Here is a 23,086-nt window from a genome sequence, read left to right as displayed (position 1 = left end):
TTGCATGCCTTGGATTCTTCGAGGATTGGGATTCTGCTCGCCCTCTCGTGGCCGAGCAGATCCTGGTATGCTTGGCTTCTGTCTCGCCATAAGACAGGCTTTGAGACTTGGTGAGCCTTTGCATGCCTTGGATAATTTCTTCAAAGCTTGGGATTCTGCTAGCCTTCTCGTGGCCGAGCAGATCCTGGCATGCTTGGCTTCTGTCTCGCCATAAGACAGGCTTTGAGACTTGGTGAGCCTTTGCATGCCTTGGATAATTTCTTCAAAGCTTGGGATTCTGCTAGCCTTCTCGTGGCCGAGCAGATCCTGGCATGCTTGGCTTCTGTCTCGCCATAAGACAGGCTTTGAGACTTGGTGAGCCTTTGCATGCCTTGGATAATTTCTTCAAAGCTTGGGATTCTGCTAGCCTTCTCGTGGCCGAGCAGATCCTGGCATGCTTGGCTTCTGTCTCGCCATAAGACAGGCTTTGAGACTTGGTGAGCCTTTGCATGCCTTGGATAATTTCTTCAAAGCTTGGGATTCTGCTAGCCTTCTCGTGGCCGAGCAGATCCTGGCATGCTTGGCTTCTGTCTCGCCATAAGACAGGCTTTGAGACTTGGTGAGCCTTTGCATGCCTTGGATAATTTCTTCAAAGCTTGGGATTCTGCTAGCCTTCTCGTGGCCGAGCAGATCCTGGCATGCTTGGCTTCTGTCTCGCCATAAGACAGGCTTTGAGACTTGGTGAGCCTTTGCATGCCTTGGATAATTTCCTCGGTTTCAAGCGAAAGAAATTCCTCGACGTTCTATTAATGGCCGGATTCGGCTTACATGAAATTGTTTGGACATAAAGCGTGAAAGATAAACCACAATGAACATGAGCAAAAATAGCTTTCAAATGCCAACAAGTCTCACTGGAAGTATTTTCGGAGGTGTGCTGCGTTCCATGGGCGTTTCACCTCGTGGCCGTCTGTGCGAATCAGCTTGTAAGCTCCGGGTCCCGCTATCTGCTTGACTCTATATGGCCCTTCCCAATTCGGTCCCAGCACTCCTTGAGTCGAATCTTTGGTGCTCTGATTCACTCTTCTCAGTACCCAGTCTCCGACCCCGAATTGCCGTATGTTCACCTTCTGGTTATAATATCGAGCAACCCTCTGTTGGTAAATGGCTGATCGCTCGGCTGCTTGCTCCCTCCTTTCTGTTAGCAGATCAAGATTCAAACACATCTGCTCGTCGTTCTCCTGCTCATTGAAATGACATGTCCGGTGTGTGGTCGTCCCTATCTCAGCCGGCACGACCGCTTCATGCCCGAAAGCCAAAGCGAATGGTGTCTCCCCAGTTGCGGTTTTGTGGGTTGTTCTGTATGCCCATAGCACACTTGACAACTCGTCAACCCACGCACCCTTTTTTGCTCCAAGCCTGGTTTTCAAAAGTCTCTTGATGGTCTTGTTGGCTGCTTCTACTTGTCCATTCGATTGAGGGTGAGCAGGCGAGCAATACTTCAGCTCTATCCCGAGGTTCTGGCAGAACTCCCTGAAGCTGTGATTATCGAACTGCCTGCCATTATCCGTTACCAAGGCATAAGGGATCCCGTATCGACAGACCAGGTTTCTCCACACGAAGTCTGTTGTTTTCTTCTCTGTGATCCTGCTAAGGGCTTCTACCTCTATCCACTTCGTGAAGTAATCTATAGCAACTATTGCATGTGTTGCTGCTCCTCGTGCCTTTGGCAATGGGCCGATTAGATCAATTCCCCATTGAGCAAATGGCCAGGGGGAGGTCATGGATGTGAGCTTCTCTGGTGGTTGGTTAGAGAAATTTGCAAAACTCTGGCAGCTTACACAACTCCTGGTCTTCTCTTGTGCATCCTGGTGCATTGTCGGCCAGAAATATCCCTGCCTTAGAACCTTGTGGGCCAGGGACCTCCCGCCAGAATGATTCCCGCAAATTCCTTCATGTACTTCTCTCAGTACGTAATCCGCGTCGTCCTCATCCAAACACCGAAGGAACGGTAGTGTATATCCTCGCTGATACAGTACCCCATCAATCATCGCGTATCTCGAGGCCTGTGCTCTAATCTTGCGAGCTCGCAGCTTATCTGGTGGTAATACCCCGTCTCTAAGGTATGAGACTATCGGGTCCCTCCAAGAGCATTTTTGTTCTATCCGCAACACCCCCACATTCCGATCGATACTTGGACTGGACTTCACCTCCAGAGGGACCGACTTTGGCATTTTTGGGTCGGCTACTGCTGCCATCCTAGCCAAAATGTCTGCTCGACTATTCTGCTCCCTGGGGATTTGTATCACCTCCACTGCTTCGAACTTCCCCATCATCTGCCTGACTATCTTCAGGTACTGCTCCATCTTCTCCTCTCTTGGTTGGAATCTTTCACTGACATGATTCGCAATCAGCTGGGAATCAGTTCTGATCTTAACTCTGTTTGCTTTCACGGCCTTAGCCAATTCCAAACCTGCTATCAAGGCTTCATACTCTGCCTGGTTATTCGTGGCTGCAAATTCCAACTTTACAGCATAAGAAATCTCCTCCCCCTCTGGGCCTTCCAAGACAATCCCTGCTCCTGAACCCCGCTCCCCTGATGACCCATCCACAGACACCTGCCATACTTGAGTTTCATCATTGCCTATAACCGCATCTTGTTGATCTAAGCATACTTCGGGCTCTGTGAATTCAGCTATGAAATCGGACATTGCCTGGGCTTTTATCGCAGCGCGGGGTTTATATTCTATGTCGAACTCGCTCAGCTCTACAGCCCACTTGACGAGCCGACCAGAGGCATCTGGCTTGTGCAGAGTTTGACGCAATGACTGGTTTGTTATTACCGAGACCGGGAATGCTTGAAAATATGGCCTCAACTTCCGAGCAGCAACCACAAGGGCAAGTGCCCATTTCTCCAACGGCGGGTATCTGGTTTCAGCGTCGAGCAGGGCCTTGCTGGTGTAGTATATCGGATACTGAACTCCTTCTTCCTCTCTCACCAGAACAGAACTGGCGGCCCGATCCGATATCGCCAAATACAGATATAACTTGTCCCCATCCCTTGGTGTGGACAGCAGCGGAGCTTGCTGCAAGTATTGCTTCAAGTTCCGAAAGGCTTCCTCGCATTCTGGGGTCCATTCTGTTTTCTTTCCCCTCCTTATCACTTGAAAGAATGGCTGACACTTATCTGTAGCCCTGGAGATGAATCTGCTCAACGCCGCCAACCTCCCCGTGAGGCTCTGCATCTCCTTCAGGTTACGAGGAGACGTCATTTGCACAATCGCCTGGATTTTCTCGGGATTTGCTTCAATCCCCATATGGCTCACCATGAATCCAAGGAATTTCCCTGACTCGACCCCAAAAGCACACTTCTCCGGGTTGAGCTTCATCTTATACTTCCTCAAAAGCTCGAATGTCTCCTCGAGGTGTCTGACATATTCCTTCGGGATTTTGGATTTGGTGATCATGTCATCCACGTACACCTCCATGGTTTTCCCAATCAACGGCTTAAAGACTTTGTTCACCAGCCTTTGATAGGTGGCCCCAGCATTTTTGAGACCGAATGACATTACCCTGTAACAGAACAAACCTTGGTTAGTGATAAAGGCCGTGCTCTTCTCATCCTGCTCGTACATGGGGATCTGGTTGTATCCCGAGAACGCGTCCATGAAGCTAAGCAGACCATGTCCAGCCGTTGAATCTACTAGTTGATCGATCTTTGGTAAAGGGAAGCTGTCTTTTGGGCACGCCTTATTGAGGTCTGTGAAATCCACACACATCCTCCACTTGCCGTTTGCCTCCTTTACTAACACCACATTCGATATCCACTCAGGGTAACTGACTTCCCGAATGAACCCTGCTCTCAAGAGCTTCTCCACCTCGCCATTTATAGCCTCATACCTCTCCTGGTTGAAGCACCTCCTCTTCTGCCTTACTGCCCGGGCACCTTTCTTTATTGCCAGCTTATGACATGTTACCTCAGGGTCAATCTCAGGCATGTTTTCATGTGTCCAAGCAAATACGTCAGCATGAGCCTGTAAGCATTTCATCAACTCCTGCTTTTGCTCTCCCTTAAGTCTCGACCCGATTCTGATCGTCTTTCCCGGGTTCTCTGGTCCCAGGCTTACTGTTTCCAGATCCTCTACAGGTTCTTGTCTGCCCTTCTTGTTTTCCACTCGGGTATCGAGGGATGTTATCTGCAGTGCTTCCCTTGCTGCCGAGGAGTAGCAGCTTCTTGCGATCCTCTGGTCTCCTCGTACCACTCCTACTACCCCGTTCACCCGGTACTTCAGAGCCAGATAATGGTTGGACAACACCGCTTTGCTCATCCTTAAAAACGGCCGACCTAGGATCATCTGGTAAGGACTTTCTTCATCCACTACGACAAAGTCCAGTATCATTGTTTTTTCGGTCGGGGAGCTTCCAATTGTGATAGGCAGCTCGACCACGCCCAGAGGGACCAGCTTCCCTCCTCCGAATCCCTTCAAGGAGGTATTGGTGTATTCCAACTTCCGGTCGGCTATTCCCATCTCTTCCAGGGTTGACCTAAATAACACATCAACTGAGCTCCCCGTATCAATCAGTATCCGATCAAACTTCTTGCTAGCGACAGTAGCCTTGATGACTAAAGCATCCTCGTGGGGGTATAGAATCCCTTCCTCATCCTCATCCGTCCACATGATCGGCACTTGCCTGACTCTTGCTCGTTTGACTGCTGGGGTGCTGAAGAGTACCTCTTTACTGGTCATGGCGTACCTAGCATAATTTTTTCTCGATCTGTTGGAATCTCCGGCCAATGTTGGGCCCCCAGCTATCATCCTTACTGCGGGCTGCTCGCGCCTCAAGTTTCTACCACTCTGCTCCCCTTCACCTGTTGTGGCCTCCATCGGGAAGGTCCCATCTATAAACTCGTCCAGGTACCGATTTCTCACCAAATCTTCGACCTGGGTCTTGAGATCTCTACACTCTGTTGTGGTGTGGCCATGAGTGCCATGGAACTTACAATAACGTCCTCTATCCCTCCTGTTGGGTAGCTTCGTTATTGGTGTAGGGGGTGCAGCAGCCCTCGATCATTTATGGCCTCGTACACCTCATCCAGGTACATCTTCAAGGAAGTGTACCGTCCATAGTCCGGGTTCTGGTCGATCAGGTGCACTGCTCTTTCTTTGTTTGTCCCGCTCTGAGTTGGGGGCGGTGGAAGTACTTCTGGTCTACTCGCTCTGCTATCGTGGGGAAGACCACCAGATGCCGACTCATGCCTTCTCCAAGGCTCCCTAGCTGGGGAACGAGGAGGTTGCGCCCTGCTGCGCTGATACTGTGGTGGCCTCTGATGAGGCTGGTAAGCAGTCACCCGACCTCCTGTTCCACCACCGGAGGCCTGGTGGTCCCTCCTCCTGATCGGCCCATTCCCCGGTAAGGCTTTCTTCTCTTTCCTCCCCAACCCTTCTAACTGATCTGTCTTAATCCGTGCAGCCTTCTCCTCTTCAATCTCGATGTCTCTCTTAGCCTGTTCGTATGCGGCTGCATACGTTTGAATCGCTGGGCTTCTCAGATTGTACCACAGCCTCCCTATCTTCACCCCTTCCTTCAATCCCCTTAACGCCTGAGGGTGGTTGAAGGCCCCCAAGTCGAGGACAGCCCGATGAAACCTCTTGATGAATTCCCGAAGGGTTTCTTGCTCCCCCTGTTTCATGCTTTTCAGCTCCATCATGTCATCCTCCGGTGCCATTGCCCCACTAAACTGCTCCGCGAATTCCTGGCACATCTGCTCGAAGGTTTTAATGCTGCCCCGAGGAAGTTTCCTGTACCATTCTCGTGCACGTCCCTCAAGGGAGAGTGGGAACACCCTGCACCTTTGGGATCGAGATAATCCTTGTACCCCGATTATGTCATTGAAGCGCTCTATGTGCAGCAGCGGATCAGTTCTTCCCGAGTATCTGAGGTCTGGGAGGCGGAAATCTCTCGGAATAACTGCCCTCATGATCTCTGCTGCGAGCGGTGATTCTCCGTCCAGCATTATCCTCCAACCAGGGGCTCTGTTCCTTCCTTGCATGTCGTCAATTATCTGCGCTAGTCTGCGCACTTCCTCCTCCAGCTGCACTGCACGACCAAGGTCACGTGCTGCAACTTGATCCCGCTCTTGCTCTACATCATGCACGTGTTGCCTCAACTCTGTTTCCTCTGCATTCACCACCCCGTCGTCCTCGTCACTAGTCTGTCTTGCCGGGGACTGCTCTCGTTCTCTATGAAATTCTCCCCGCAGAGGTACGTTACCCCTCTCACCACCGAATCTCCCGGTGGTTTGACTTCTCCCCGCACTATCGGGACCTGGTGCCACTCCACCGCCTCTCACCCTTCCCTCTTGGGTTACCCCTCGCTCGCTCCGCAGCTCATGCAGGATGGTTGTCAAGGTTTCCATCTGCTTTTCCATCCGTTCCATCCGGTCGAACATGACTTTTTCCCGTGCCTCACTGACTATCTCCCTCAGCGTCACGGAATCGTTAAGCCTCCTATCACCCCCTTGTGCACTACTTCCTCCTGTCTCCATCGCTTTTCACTTGCTTCACCCCTCTCCTTGCTATCAACAGAAGCTTTTTGTTCTGTTCCCCACAGACGGCGCCAAAATGTTGATGCGGAAATCTGCTCGCCCTTGGACCGACCAGATTCTGTCACCAACGTTTGTGTTATCAACTGTCACTCGAACCACTGGGGTTGGAATTGTTGATGCGGGATTCCGGTTCTCCTCGTTCTACGACCAGGATTTCTGCCCGATCAACTTCTTCACGACCAGAAGGTCTTCTCGTGAGGCTTCTTCTCCAGAGGTTCCTGTGCACACAGACAAGTCAGAGTACGCCGGTTGTTTTCCCGGCGCAAACCCTCCGACGCTCAAGTCAGATATGAAGGTTCCGGGAACGCTCGCCACAGATCTTATGGCTTTTTCGTGGTTTTCTCTTCTTTTGAATTTCTTTTTTAATCTCAAAAATGCTAACCCTTTTACCTTCGTTGGCTACCTTTTTATAGGCTTCCCCTGAATCCCAGTCTTCCGCTTTTTCCCAGACAGTATGGGACTCTGACTGCTGCGTTATGGGCAAACGCGGAATCTTGCGTGTTACGCCACGGTTCTGGGGAAAGCGTGGCTGTCGTGGTTCTGTGAGATCTTGCGTGTTACGCCACGGTTCTGGGGAAAGCGTGGCTGTCGTGGTTCTGTGAGATCTTGCGTGTTACGCCACGGTTCTGGGAAAAGTGTGGCTGTCGTACCTAGATTCTCGGGCTGGGGAGCCCGTCTTGCCGACTGCCGTCGACCGGGTCTCCTCGCCTCTCGACCTCTAGCCGGAATGGCCTTATGCCTCTTACAGGAAATTGGCCTCGTGGATGACGTGCTCGTGGGTGAGCAGGATATTTCTGTTCCTGTTCCCCCGCGCACCAGGCTTTTACGGGACATACCGGTTCGCAGAACTCTGCCATCAGATATCCGCTCACCATGCCTGGTCTCGTCGACGTATTTCTCCTAAACACTATCAATGATAGCTTTTGCATGCGTGGATCCTCCTCCCCCTCAAGGAGAAGAAGAATGACGAAAAAGAAAAACGCCAAGTTGAGATTGACATGGGACCGGCCGTAGAGGCTGCCGGACATGCGGTAGGTTGTTGCGGCTGTGGAGGTGGCGGCGGCGTCGATGGTGGTGGTGGAGGCTGCGGTGGCGGCAGAGGTAGTCGAAGACCCATCCAACTGTTCATGGCTTCCTGTCTACTTACACGTTTGATTAATGATAAATCCATGTACTATGTCTAAAATCTCTGGTTTTGTGCATAATTTCCACTATAGAAATTCTGATAAATTTATAAGGCGTGTTGTAATTATTTATCTTAATAAATATGCTTGCTTTGAATTAAACACTATCTTTCAAATGAAGCACTTCCTGTCCAAGCTTCATGAATTTTTTTGCCCATAATCCTTCGCTTTAAAATATTAATAAAAAAAAGAACATTTTGAAATGTAAATGTGACTTTTTTCATTATATTTTTATTTTATGTCAATGCATATGTTAAAATGTCATATTTCATAAGAGTTGTTCTTTCTTTATTTTGCTGACGGTTGATTTGCGAGGTCAATTTTAATTGATTTGTGTTGTGTTGAGGATTTGTTAGCTTTGACTTGTTTTTGCATGATCCTTCTTTCAATTTAGTTTCTTTTTTATGATTGCTTTTTATTGGAATTTACTTAGCTTGTATTTGAGGAGTAAGACTCATTTCTCATCTTATTCCTCGTACTCTTTCTTTAATCAATAAAGGCTTACTCGATTTGTCATGGTTTACCGAATAAAAAAAAATATTTTTTTTTCATTAACCATTTAACACAATTGACAAAAGAAGAAATTAAAATTTATAAATAACCAAGTGGTACAAAAATTACGTAAGACCAAATATTAAGTGTTATTCTCCCTTGAAAACATACGTAGTAACTCAAACATGAAAGAAGAAAGAAATAGAAGAAATCAAATAATGTAAAAGAAATTAAAAAAAAAAGATTTTTCTATAATGCTGTAATTTTTTTACATCAGTAATAATGTTTTAAATGTATACCATTAAATTTAATCAATGATATATAATATTTGTACTAAATGAAAAAATAATTTAAAAATAATGATAAACAATTTGTTCACCATTTAATGGAGTGAAGAATTTTTGTAAAATAATTATGACCATCCTTAGAGTTTGAAGTAATTTTACTTAAATGACATATTTTATTTAAAATTACTTTTCAACCCTCCTTTAAATTTGTAATGTGACAATCTTTTTTAAATAAAATTTCCAAAATCAATTACCATTAATTAGAAAATATAATATCAAGTAGGTTATTTAACCCAAATCAAATAAATTAGTTGCAATTGTAAAATTTATATATGATATAACACTAATAAATAACACAACTAAGTACATATATTTAAGTAAATGTCATAATTATATTAATAAACTCATTGGTAAGATTGCTTGCAACTTAAAAAATACTTCAACACACATGATTTAATAAAACTTAATATCATATATTAAAATATTCATTATTTTATATAATATTAAGAATCATTGTATAATTGATCATGAAGAATCCCTGTGATATCGGTAACTAGTAATGCTGAGCCCTGTCGTGGTGTAGCACAACTAAAATTGCCTTCAGGTGCTTTCAGTCAGTCAAAGAAAAAAAAAAGATGTCCAAAGGACTCAAGTTTATGATTCTACTTCTTTCTGGACTGGTGGGGTTAGTTCTGGTCATGTCTCTATTAGTTATTAACAGATTGAGAAAGAAAAGAACATTGACTGGTTCCCGGCCTTCGTCAAGGAAGGATTTACTTCTAAATATCTCCTATGAAAGTCTGCTGAAAGCTACGGGTGGATTTTCTTCTGCCAACATAATTGGTGCTGGAAGCTTTGGCTCAGTCTACAAAGGAATACTTGATCCAGATCAAACAGTTGTTGCTGTGAAGGTATTGTTTTTACATCAGTGGAGCTTTAAAGAGCTTCATGGCTGAATGTGAAGCCTTAAGAAACATTAAGCATCGTAATCTTGTCAAAATCATAACTGCATGTTCAAGTTGTGACTTTCAAGGCAGCGATTTCAAAGCTTTAGTCTATGAGTTCATGCCTAATGGAAGTTTAATTAGAGAGCTGGCTACACCCAAAATCAAATACAGATGACCTGAATGACAACTCCAGGATTTTAAGCCTTGTACGAGATTGAGCATTGCCATTGATGTGGCTTCTGCTTTGAAATATCTTCATCACCACAGCGAAAAGCCAATTGTTCATTGTGATTCAAAGCCAAGCAATATTCTTCTCGACAATGACATGACTACACATGTGGGTGATTTTGGATTAACAAGGTTTATTCGCTAAGCCATGCGTTCGAATCAAAGTAGCTCAGTTGGATTGAAAGGAACTATAGGGTATGCTGCACCAGCTAATATAACTTCTTTTTCTTTTTAAGTGTCGATGGCAGAAGAATAAAATCATATCAATTTAGAAGCAAAACCAAATTGTTAATCACACAATTTATTTTTGTTTCTAAAATTAGCTGAAGCACAAGAAGTGATTATGCTTAAACTGTAATATACAGCTGTTTCTAACAATAAACAATTTGAATGTTGCAGAATATGGCATGGGAAATCAGTTCTCAACAAATGGTGATGTATATAGCTATGGGAAACTCTTGCTGGAGATTTTTACGGGGAAAAGATCCACCAGTGACATGTTTACAGAAGGATTGGGTCTTCACAATTTTGTTAAAATGGCAATGCCTGATCAAATATCAGAAGTCTTAGACCCACTATTTGTTGCTGGAGGGGAAGAAGAAGGAGAAAAAACAGCTGAAGAAAACATAAAAAAGGGACAAATACAAGAGAGTTTGATAACAATCCTAAAAATTAGAGTTGTTTGCTCAATAAAATCCCCCCAAGAGCGAATGGACACCAGCGATGTTGTGAATAATCTGCAAACAGTCAAAAGCACCCTTCTTAGATGTGGTATTAGATAAAGCCCAACTCCAGCAGCAGGAAAAATAAAAGTTATGTCCATATAAGAATGGAAAATAACTATGTTTCATGAACATAAGTTGCAGCAATAAGCCAGGAATTTATCTTTATTTTGAAATTACAGATGTCTTAAAGAGGATATAACCTTGTAGATTTGTCACTTATCTCACTCCTCATGCAATCCTCTTTTTGAACTTCAGAAAAGATAATTGCCCATAGATTGTTAACAACAATGTTCATAGCCATCCACTCTCTTGGAGAAGTTGTGGAACACGTGAGGCCAATTCTCAATGCTAAAACAAAGCATTCTTCTAATTACCTTTAACTTAATGGCGAATGTCAATCATCACTGCTTTCTCTTTTATGCCTTCTTCAATTTGTTCCTCATCATTTTATTCATATAAGGGCATTGACGGATCAAGAATGTCCATAACACGGCCGGGTATTGCCATTAACACAGAACACGTGTATTCTAAAATCATCATTAAACATGTCATCTGTCGGTCTTTTTCCTGTAAACGTCTCCAGCAAAACTATGCCGTAGCTGTATATATCTCTGAGTATGGAAATCCGGCGACTCATGTACTCCGTAATTTGTAAAATTTGTTCGTTAGGTTTTGAATTTAAGGACAGATGTGCATGCTATGTACGTTTTAGTTGAATTTATTCGGAAGATGATTGATATGTAAACAAAGCATGATTGAGAATCTGAATAACTAAGTTGACAATAATACCTGGAGGAATGTAACCAATGGAACCCCGAGCCCAATAGATACAGATTGATTTTTGGAGGATTTTCTGATGCTTCAAAGAGGAATTTGCCAATCCAAAGCCACCAACATGAGCTATCATATCTTCATCAAAGAGTACATTGCTTGGCTTTAGATCGCAACGTGCAATTGGTGTGTCATAACGGTTGTGGAGATAATCCAGTGCTGATGCTACATCTATCGCTATATTCAGTCTCTATATAAGGCTCAATTTCTTCAAATGACAATACTCATCAATACTTGGATGCAGCCACCGGTCGAGATTTCCATTAACTCAAAAACTAAAGCTTTGAAGTCATTCCCTTTATAATCAACACTTGAGCAAGCAGTTGTGATCCTGAGGATGTTACGGCGTCGTAAACTTCTCTAAGCATGGCATCCGTTGAAAAGCTCTTTAAAGTTCCTTGCTGTTGAAGTTTTAGTACCTTAAATCGCAACAACTATTCCATCTCCAAGAGTTCTTCGTATACTGAACCGAAACTTCCAGAACCAATCAATTTTTCTTCAGAGAAGTTGTTCGTTGATTCTACGATTTCTTGAGGCTTGTAATATACGATAAATGATCAAAGAACTCGATAAAATAATTACAACAATAATGATATAGTTACTGGTGTTTAGGGTGAGAAATATTATGACCAGTGGTGCTCGATCAAGATGAGATCTCCTCGACATGAGTCTGCCTCGAGGAAAGTCATATACCTGATGGGGTGTGAGTTTGGTCGCGTGATTACAGCAGGTTTGAGGTAGTGTGAGGAGAGAACAAGATCGAGCTTGATTAAAGACTTAGTCAATGGCAGTTACCGGCACGTGGGTTCTAGAGAGTTCGGGGCATGAAACCCACTTAATTTTATGGTGTCCTTTCATCCATGATAGTGCTACTAGACCAATAATAATCGTGGGAAGGAAGCCGAAGATTACGTTTGGGTATAAAAGCTACAAGGGACGAAGGCAAATGGGTGGGACAATTTCTTACGAGACTTCTATATGCTCACTCTAGTTAAATAATCCTGTGTTTTATTTCCATCTTAACTTTTTCTTTCTGAATTAAAAGATTTTCACCCAAATTAGTTGTAATTGAGTCACGACTGTTTGTGGTAAAAGTTTTCTTAGTTAGGCACGATTATTGATTTGAGTGTCGGAAGATTTTTGCTGGAAAAACATCTGGCGGCCCTCTAACTGGTTGTTGTGAGTACAGGTATTCTCGAGGGAGGTGTTTGAGGTCGCAGGTTTAGTAAAACAGTAGTATAGAATTGTCTCTGTAGCAACTATAAATTCAAGTGTTGGCGTGACTTTCTGGTCATTGCGCAACTCGACCAGAATTCAGTATCAATGACTAGGTTTACTATTTTTAGGGAAATCTTGGAACATTCAGGTAAGTGCAATTCTTGACTACCACCACGGAGCTTATAATTTCCAAGAAGAGAAATTGCACTTGCATTTGCAAAAATTTGTTCGTTGGATATTACACTATCCAGATCAGTGTAAGAGAGATTAACATGCCTGAGAGATAAAAGCTTGCTGAAAATTTGAGGAACCTTGCCAAACAAGCTATAGCATGAGAGATCTATTTCTACCAAGCCTCTTAAACTTTATAAAGATATAGGAATTGTCCCTTCAAATGAGTTATTCCCCAAACATAGACGCTGCAAACTAAATTCTAAAAGAAAAATGTGAGTTACTTTGTAAATTATTAAGATGACATAGAAAAATGCAAATACCTAAATTCTAAGAGAAAAATCTGAAACTAGAGCATTATACTTACAAGAAAGGAAAAATTGAACAAGATCCCCCTCTTATTTAGCAAAATCAATGGTTTTTCTAATATTTGATAACCTATTAGAATGCCTCTAATAATTGTGATGTAAAACAATACACTTTTTGAAGGGCAAGCAATTCGATCTTTTTATAATGGATATCTAGTTGAAAATGTTGAGGATATTATCCGACGTCAGTTAGTGGATTAATGATGTAAGATTGAGACAACCCTCAACTCTTAAGTTGGCTTTTAGATATGAGTTAGGTTTATGAGTTTTTATAGAAAAAAGACAGATTTTAATGATTAAATTATGCTAACTCAGAGTTTCTTTAAACAAGCCCAAAAGCCTACCTTGGGCCTACAAGGATAAAACCAAGAGAGGTAATATTATTTCACTAGCTCACATTTTTCAATTTGTCTCATATATTTTTAGAAATAAATACCCTTATTAACAAATTAAAAATTAATTAAAGTAAATATTATTTTTATTTGTTTCTTTTATCTCTGCACTCTTTCTCTTCTCTCCGGTTGTCAACGATAAAAGTTCTATTCCTAACTTCCTACTTCTTTTGCTAATGCATTCCCAGACTGTGCAAATGAAACCAAGGATATAGTTTTGTCCATAGAACCTGCAATGGATTTTATTGTTTGGCAACTTTCTAAAGATGGAGAATTGTCTCTTGCTTTGGCATATTCTTACTTTCTTCTTGATTGGTGTTCATGAAACTATGATATTTTGGAAGCTTGTTTTCTAGCTAATTTCCTTTTCATGTCTGGAAATTATTTATTTGGTATCGTATTTCGGACCTTGGGCAATTTTGAAGTTCTTCGTGGGGCTGTCCTCTATCCTGCATTATTCCACCGTTCTTTACATGTTTTGTAAGCCTTTATAATATCTAGAAGTCCAAAATTTTAATGTGATTCTTTATCATCGTCTGTGTAAGATACATGCTGGTAATGGTGATAGAGTAGGTCCAGTTATGATACTAAGAGAGCAGATGAGAGAGGGCAAAAATACATTTATTGTTAATTATTTTTTAAATTTATAAAAAGGATAATTTCAAATTTTTTTTATAAATTTAAAAAATAAATGAATTAATTAGAAAGAGGGGTTGATAAGATAAATTACGCAGTATATTAGAGAATTTTAAAAAATGGTCATTGTGGTTCTTTCATTCACTCAACAGTTCTCCTTTAATTGTGACACTCATTAATAAATCGTAAGATTTTAGCTTTTTCATGCTATTGACATATGCAAGTTGCATTCAATCAACTTGCATTGTGGAAGATATAACAAATTAACACAACTTCTAGGAAATTTCTTGCATTTGTAGGGTCCATCTCATTTTATTAGACCTAAATGCCCGAAGTCCAAATAAGTTTGCTTGGTTTGTAATTATTACTAAGTTTTGGAATTTAGATTTAGAAAACGTGGATATATAAAGAAGAATAAGTGGAGGCAGCATCAACTTTTTGTGGAGAAGAAAAAGACGAGAGAGAGAAGAGAGAACAGTGACACTATTAAATTTGAGAGCTTGGGTTTCAAACTTTGATTGGACGATCGGAAGGCGAAATTAACTCTATTTTCTCTCAAATTTTATGGGTAAGTTTCTGGTATCGCCCTCTCAATCCTACTAATCTTGATTTTTGTTTTATTCTATCATTGACTGGTATTTAAGATACCCAATTTTTAAAGAGACAATTATTATACTGTTATTGTAAGTGAAGAATATTGAGATTCTTAATGTTGTTAGCCTCTAGTATTATTTAGAAAAGAATTTGTGCTGTAATCCTACTAATATAATGAAAGATTATATCGGACCACAGTTTTATGGTTTTTTTCGTTTTGGGTTTTCCACGTAAAATTTTGTATTTCTTGTGGTTGCCTTATTACTTTGAATTGTGTTAGTTTATTTTCTATTTATTTATTTATGGTACACATCCTATTTTAATCATACAAAAAAGAAAATAATTTTATTTCCGCTTAATTTACAATGCTTGCGTGAGTCCTTTCCCAGCATTAATCCCAAACTCATCATTTTTTCCGCAGCTTTTTTTTTTCTTTTCTTTATGTCTGTCTCCTTCAGTAATCTGAAAGAGAAATCCTAGACAAAAAGAAACAAAGTTCAAGTTGAATGAATAGCGTTTTGAATATCCTCACCAAGTCACACGGCATAGACCCACCAAGAAGAAAACACATGCATGATCCCACACATTCTTTCATGATAAAATGAATTAAAATGGTAGAAATTGCAAGGTGGGGGTTGGTCAGAGATGGAGCATAATAATAGCTGTAACAAGCATTTATTTGTAATTTGTTCAATTGAACCAATATGAGATTGTGAAGAAGCATGAAGACAAGGTCGAAATGAAAGCATATACTTCATGACAGAGATTAGTGTCCTTTCACGTTCTTGACTTACATGTTGCATTCATTCAAAGTCCCGGTACAAGCTCCATTTAAACGCAATGTTTCTGTTTTATGACAATAAACATGTTTTAATAAACCTTTTATTAATTTTACCATATAATATGCATGCTCTGCGGTTCCTTTTTTACAAGTTATAATATTATGGAAACAACAAATCTCATTCCATCAACGCATACATACTAGTAAGTAGTGGCTCTTTCAAATCTGATGAGTATTCTCGTGACTGCGTATGGTGAAACCAGAATTTTCATTCGATGGGGGCATACGGAGACAACAAACTCTGTTAACGCAGCTGGCAATATGTGATAACTATGAAACTGAGGGGTAAAGAATAAACTTTACCAAGATAAAGGCCATTTTGAAAGCTTTGGGTCCAGGACCTCCCGTAATTCAACTCCTCTGTACATGCATTGCTCACGGAGATATCAATTTTCAGCATATAATTTCAATTATTCTTGTGAATTGGAGTTAAAAATGTATCCTTTAGAATTGAAGTTAAGAATAATTCTTGTTAATTAAATGGTACATATTCATATTCATATTCATATTCATGCTATGAAAATGCAAAGTTGAGGCTAAATCGCAGTATTTTAAACTACAATGTAGTGTTGAATTATACTTGTAAAGTAGAGGATTTTCCTTTCGCTCACTGTAGTGGCTTAGGCAGACTTAAAATCCATTGGGAGTAAATTTAATTTACTTGAATTTGACTTTCCTCCAATATTTTTATTTAATTTTTTCATTTAACATAAAATTTAAAATAATTTTGATGAAGAAAATATAAGAACCTGCTTCTTCATGTTAGTTGAATATTTGAATTTCTCGCATAAAGTTAACACCGAACTGAGCCTAAAGTCTATGATTTCAGCTTTTCTGCCATTAGTGGCTTAATCAAATTCATAAGATTGTTGACCAGTAAATTAATTTTCTGAAGGCTTATACACACACGCACACACACACAACGCTTGCTACAGCACTTCCACAAGTCTTCCGGTTACAGTCCGATGGATTAAACTTCTTGTTTGAGAGTTCAATTGAAAAAAAAAAAGGATGACTAAATTAATAGAAATTAATTTAGATCATATGAATCGCAGATACAGCTATATAACATTAATTATAGGGATGGCAAAAATTCACACGGGGACGGGTACCCTCGGGGATTTTCCCCATTCGGGGAGGGTACGGGGATAATTTTATATCCAATTTTTTTTTCGGGGAGGGGACGGGGAAAATTTTTTACCCAATTTTTTATTCGGAGAGGGGACGGGGATGAGGTGGAATTCCCATCCCCTACCCATTTCCCCATTTTAATTTTATTTTTAAAATTACTAATAAATAAATAACAAAATTATAAATATTGTTAAAAATAATAAATATCAAAATAGTTGTATGTTGGGAAAGTGGTCACCCTTTGCCGGGAATTAGTTGAAGAGTATTAATTGAAGTTTTCACCAACTGTTTATTGCTTTGATTATACTGGTAGTAGTTCTTCTACTAGATCTACAGAGGATTCTTATAAGAAAGCAACCAAATGGATGACAGGTTTTGATGATTATGTAAACAATGGAGATTGTGCAGTTGTTGCAGATGAATTAGATTCATATTTGGATGAGAAAGTTATACCTCGGATGGAAGATTTTAGTATTTTGAGTTGGTGGAAGACAAATGCTAATAGGTATCCTACATTAGCTCGAATTGCTAGAGATATTTTGGCAATTCTAATTACAACAGTTGCTTCTGAATCAGCTTTTAACACTAGTGGTAGAGTTGTGAGCCCATACCATAACAAACTTCATCCAAGCACATTGGAGGCCTTAATGTGCTGTCAAAGTTGGTTACAAGCTTACAATAGCGGTATGAGTTTATTTTAATATGATTAATTTAAAATCGAAAATAAAAAAATGTATTAGACTATTAGTTATTCGGGGACCGGGGACCCTCAGAGATCCCCTGTTATTATTCGGGGAGGGGATGTGGATTCTCTCAAACAATTCTGACGGAGACAAGGACATATGCAAAATATCGGGGATGGGTATAGGGAGATTGGTCCCCTCCCCTCCCCTCCCCTCCCCATTGCCATCCCTAATTAATTATCTGTTAGGGCTCGACTAACTTACATAAAAGGTAAGATATAGCTCTTGTAGGACAGTTCAATCCAGCCCCAGTTTAATTTTCTTCTCCATCACCGCCTGCCCTCTGTAAAGCAAATAATTACTCGAGTTCCGGCTCCAAATTTACAAACTTTCCCGGCAATCCATCTATTGATTTTCAGCCTTCAATGTTTAATCGATGTATTGCAATCAAATAAGATGAATTAAAGAGAAGAATTCGAGTTATTTTAGGTGAATGCCTAAAAGTTAACTCTTGACATACATACTTGGTCCTTCTTACCAAGCGCATTTATTGATTATGAAACCTAAATCTCCGTTGCCAGCGATCAGGTTACTAATTATATATATGTTAAAATTGATACAATAAATTTAAATTGTTGAAATTGCAAAGTGAGGGGAGGGCAGAGACGGGGCATAATAGCTACTAACAAGCATTTATTTGTAATTTGTTTAATTGAACCGAAATGAGATTGTGAAGAAGCAAGAAGACATTGTCGAAATGAAAACACATACTTCATGACTTAATAACATTCACTTGCTGGTTTTTAACCATGTTGATGACTCCCAGGATCTCGTACAGGGGAGTTCGGCCTATTAGGAATCCGCCTGAGGCTCCGCCGGATTAAACGTTCCGTCATACTCTGACGGATTAAACTTCCTGTCGTTCAGAGTCCAAAGACACAAACAAAATTAATATTGAGAGAAAAAAAAAAAAGGCCATGGATGTGTACACAATCGAAATTAAAATTGAAAGACCCAAAAAAAAAAAAAAAGGGCTATGGAAGCGTACAGAATCACATGAATCTGAAAAATGAAGCTGTAAAGATTTGCACCTTGAATTGCCCCAAATTCGGGAATTCTTGCTTCTATCAATAGAGGCCATGAACTCATTGATAAGATTATACACGCTGCAATCAAAGCACAGACGCAGGCATTTCTGTGGCACCTCAACATTCTGCTGTACTACAAAATTGATCAGATATATGACAATTAAGTTAAATGACTCTCTCACTTTAAAATTTTATTTGATTATGGCTAACATCAGATCTCTAAGATAGAGATTACAGTTAAAGAGATAATGCAGCGCGCAGAAATCAGGATGCAGGAATGCCTCACTATATATAATAAACTTATAATTGACTTTTTCATCATTTTGGTTGATGACTTTCTTACATAACAGAGAGTCAATAATACAGAGAGGGAAGAAAATCAAAATTCGGACTTTGAACATCCAAGTCAAAGAAAAGAAAATGCATTTTATTTCCTAAATATTTTTGTTAAATTCATTTTCCTGAGCTACCATGTGAACTCAAATCTTTGCCTCGGTAGACTACTCAACCCACCAAAATTGTTGTGTCTCTTTGTTAGTACCCAGCATGTGCCATGCGCAAGACAGCAATTTACATTCCTTAGGCCTGCTAGCAAAAAAATTCAACGAATACCGAAAGACGATCTAACTGCTGCTGCACATTATTTTCCCTTCCTTCATGGTTTTAGGAGCGCTGGAATGTCTATAAAATGAAACGAAATACTGCTGGTCAGGCTCTGCGTAAGCATTTACACACGACAGTAGTAGAAATTTGCACATAATTTTAGAGAAAATGAGCTGATGATAATCAGAGACAATAGGGGAAAAAAAAAACTTTAAACGTTATAAAAAAGGCTTCATTATGTGAGTATTAAAACACAAAGATGCGGCTTTATGGGTGCAATTTGGAAAATTAGATTTGTCATGCTAACTGACCCACTTTGTTCAAAATATTTTAAAACAAGTATCATCAGGCCTTTAATTAAGCCATCCAACTAGGTGATGGAAAAGAATCTTGGGTATGTACACTAATGGCTTGAATAATCACACAAATAGTCTGATATCGGGAATCTGAGGTCTCAATCCCACAAACAAGGGTAAATGGAACACTTTAGTAAACAAGCTGCTGTATACAGAAATAGTGACGGCAGAAGCAGTCTAAATAACACCCAAAAAAAAGTTTAAATAACATAAAACTTGCTGAATGTATTATAGAAATTTGCATCCTAGAGTTTCTTTTGACCAACCTAGACAACCCAACTATTTTGGAAGCAATAGTTTCCAGATAGCTGAGAGAAAGAGTGAGATGCATTTATGAATGTACTTGTAAGCACAGCACATATTTGAACTTCTAAGGATTTTAAAATATTACTGTTTGCATCTTGAGTCATACATGACCAAATTACCTTCTGCTGATTGCTGACGACTCTTTGGCCATGATTTTCCTCCATTTATCCTTGAGATCGGATGGAGTACGAGGAGGATAAAAAACATGACAACCAAATTCCAAAACTTTCTTCCAAGGAAGATTTTTATTTACTTTAGTTGAAAATTTTTCCACTCCTTCCTGCGATATAAGAGTAGATATCAACAAGCCAGCAAATTAAATCTTGAATACTTTCTAACGCACTAATCCATCTTGAAAATTCAAGACTGAATCACAACAACAATTCAGCTTTTTAGAATTTAGCTCCTACTCTTATTTGCATATAAAAATATGAAAACAATGTACAATAAGAGATGCATTATATATATATATATATATCATAATTCAATTTTAAAGCAGTAGTGAAGGCAAAATTTCTAAATTTTAGAAATGAGCTACCGAATTGAATGTAAGAAAGATTTTAAGGAATCAAACAATTTTAGGTAAAGGTGGAAAACCCTGTTAGAGAGTAGAGACAGAATAATTTCAACAATGCGTTAAATGAAATTGAATCAATTGTCAATTTCATACGGATTCAAAGATTTCATTAAGTGAAACCAGTATCATGATTTGCAGTTGATGTCAAAACCGAAGGACATTATTCGGAAACACAAGCACTGCAATTTGGATTGAAAACAAACAGTAGCAATGACCATGAATCCATACCTTCAGCATTTCTTCTTCTTCAGCTGCCCAATGTAATCTCCTACGTTTTTCAGAAGCAAATGGGAAGTTTTTGCTGCAACGTGAAATGGAAAAATAAATTCCAAATCAGTATAAGAAGCATATACAAATACCTCAACTAACTCCTATTTTGCAATCAAATTGGAAATTTTCCAACATGAAACCTTATGAGAGTATAAACTTTCCAGTATACCGCACATGCTGGCTCACCGATTTTTCACCAGAAACTTGTGTAGACTTTTTGAGGCAGTTGATTTCTCATTTCAAGCCTGGGCTATTTTCTCTAGTTTAGCACCTTTTGGTGGGGATAACTTTTTTGATGAGTCAACATTTTGAGATTTTGTTTTCTCTGGGTTGGCATCTTTTGACGAGGGCAACACTTTTTTGGTGAAATAATACCCTGAGATTGTGCCTTCTTACTACTTCCAGCAACACACCTCAGGCGCATCGAGATTGGCTCTATATCAGAATCAGACATTTCAGTTCTCAATGTTCTGGGGTCCACATTCTCTTCTTCTTCTCGCCTTTCTTCCTTCAATTTTTCTGAGTCAGGTATATTCCCTTTTGATAAATTAAGTAAAATATCCACAACATATTCTTCTCCAACAAAACAAGCAGTGTGAGGCTCTTCTTGCACTTGGTCTTCAACAATCTTCTCATGTCCACTGTCATCAACGTGTCCTAAATCTTCCACTGGTATCGTTTCTCCATCTTCTAAAAGTTCAAGCTCATGCATTTCACATACATTTTCCTCATTGGCCCTTTCTTTGCTAGTATAATTCACAGTGATTCAATCCCAGGTGTTTTCTCTCGACTATGATTTATCTTGTACCCAGGATGAGAATGAACAGCCAGAGGTTCACTCTGATTTTCAAGCGCCCTCTTAAATCTGTCACAGGAATCAGCTGTCTTTGCATTGTCCCCAGCATTCTCTAGCTTTCCTTCCACTTCCACAATTAGATTCTCAACTTGAACTTCATCCATTTGACCCTCACAACCACCATAACCGTAATTTCTCTCTTGATGAAGAGATGACATATTCAGCTCCTTTCCTTTTATCTGTTCTACAATTCTCCTTCTTTTTATCACCATTAAAACTTTTAGGATCAATAAAACATGCCAATTGTTTCTTTGTTTCCATAGCCTTCTTCCTCAACTCCTTTGTCCTCATCAATTCACATTTATACCAAAAATAGGGACAGTAAATGTTTCCCACATCGTCAGATTTGACTCCACAGCTCAGGCAGTTTTCATGTACAGAAATTGGGCAACCAGATTGACTACAAACCAACAGGTTCTCATCATGTCTATTACACTTAATACAAGGCTCTTCCTCCAACAAATAAGCATCCATAAAATCTCCACTCCAGCCTGAACCACTATGATTTTCCATGTGAATACCAATCTCATCATCATTATATGCAGAAGACACATCCACATCGCCATTCATTTTGCTTAATGTTTCTCCATTTGCTTCATCCCTTTTAAAGATCCAACTAAAATGCTCAGAAATTGTCACTTCAAAAGTTTCATAATTAAAAGTTAAAATTAACATATAATACATCTAGTAATATTTTGTTTTCAAGAAGCAATGCATCACTTTAGAGACTTCCCCTGATCTTTGAAAACCACACACAAACACACACATTTTTCAAACACTCAGAAAAGAGAACAATCACGGAAAGAAAATGATCGTATTAAATCATTAAAAAAAAAAGCCACATTTGCATGAGCAGTTGCAAGCGAGCATCTTCAGTCAACCATTTTGTTCCAAAAAAAAAAAATGGTTAACTAAGCAGAAGGAAAAGCTCTCGAGAAGCAAACAGAGAGAAAATACCAATTCATGTTCGTGATTGAAGAAATGAAGCGACTGAGTTGTTGAAACTCGACTTGGTGAAGCGAATTTAGGGACTCCACCCCCGCCACTGCACGTTTTTGTTCTCATTTCTTTGAAAGCTACTACGATTCTCCGAGCGGCACTGCGGTTTTTTTTTTTTTTTTTTTTCGTAATTTTATTACCACCAAAACGCTGCGTTTAATGTGTTGCAGCGGCTGGGACGATTATGTATGGGCTTGTAAGCATATATACATTTACCTTTTACATTTACTAAATGTATAGCAAACTCAGTCATCATCCGAAACGACACCGTGTACACATAGAATAAGATCAAACTTTTAGCTTGAGATCAAACTGAGGACAGCAGCAGGCCAAGCATCAATTTTTAACAGTTAGGGTTGGGGTTTGAGCTGAGCAATGAGAGGGGATAGAAGAATCAATCCTTTTCATCTGGGAAATATCAAATTATATCCTCGTGATCGGAGGACGAGACGTTACTCGCCTTACGTACGGACGTCGAAGCGGCCGTTCATCTGGACTCCAAACTGCCACCGGAAGTTCGTTGAAGCGGCCAAAGAGTCCGGCGGCTTCGATAACGTCTCGGCATTTTCGGTTTGGGAGATCATGAAGGCGGAGGTTGACGGCGTCAGCCCCACGTTAAATGACGCTTCGAGTGTTCTGGGTATGCTGCAGTTTATGTTCCCGGAGTATGCGGTCAGTCCGCCGCCGACGGTGACGTTTTACATTGATGTCAAGTCTGAG

General features: G+C 40.3%; 2 protein-coding genes and 1 pseudogene across 2 annotated transcripts; 1 reads left to right on the top strand and 2 right to left on the bottom strand.

Annotated features, from left to right (window-relative positions):
* Positions 1 to 887: 887 nt before the first annotated feature.
* LOC112097381 lies at positions 888 to 4,862 on the bottom strand. The gene is made up of 3 exons (XM_024182586.1): positions 4,322 to 4,862; positions 1,641 to 3,736; positions 888 to 1,379 (listed from the first exon to the last, which is right to left on the bottom strand). Exons 1-3 carry the CDS (start codon positions 4,860 to 4,862, stop codon positions 888 to 890), a joined length of 3,129 nt encoding a protein of 1,042 aa, XP_024038354.1.
* A 1,737-nt stretch (positions 4,863 to 6,599) lies between these two features.
* LOC18039400 lies at positions 6,600 to 10,157 on the top strand (annotated as a pseudogene).
* Positions 10,158 to 20,675: 10,518 nt separating this feature from the next.
* Positions 20,676 to 22,498, bottom strand: LOC112097190. Its single transcript, XM_024181641.1, has 2 exons — positions 22,325 to 22,498; positions 20,676 to 21,968 (listed from the first exon to the last, which is right to left on the bottom strand). Exons 1-2 carry the CDS (start codon positions 22,330 to 22,332, stop codon positions 21,479 to 21,481), a joined length of 498 nt encoding a protein of 165 aa, XP_024037409.1. The 5' UTR covers positions 22,333 to 22,498; the 3' UTR covers positions 20,676 to 21,478.
* Positions 22,499 to 23,086: the final 588 nt, after the last annotated feature.

This window comes from Citrus clementina, unplaced genomic scaffold (assembly GCF_000493195.1).
Source record: "Citrus clementina cultivar Clemenules unplaced genomic scaffold, Citrus_clementina_v1.0 scaffold_6, whole genome shotgun sequence".
Classification (NCBI taxonomy): Eukaryota; Viridiplantae; Streptophyta; class Magnoliopsida; order Sapindales; family Rutaceae; genus Citrus; species Citrus x clementina.
This window is presented reverse-complemented; position numbering and strand designations above follow the sequence as displayed.

Excerpts from the sequence above, each read along its gene's own strand:
- LOC112097381 (XM_024182586.1), bottom strand. The coding sequence starts at position 4,862 with ATGGAGGCCACAACAGGTGAAGGGGAGCAGAGTGGTAGAAACTTGAGG. Across the intron at positions 3,737-4,321 it reads TCCTTACCAGATGATCCTAG|ACCTCAATAAGGCGTGCCCA; the intron begins GTCGGCCGTTTT and ends TGGATTTCACAG. Across the intron at positions 1,380-1,640 it reads ACTTCACGAAGTGGATAGAG|GGTGCGTGGGTTGACGAGTT; the intron begins GTAGAAGCCCTT and ends GGAGCAAAAAAG.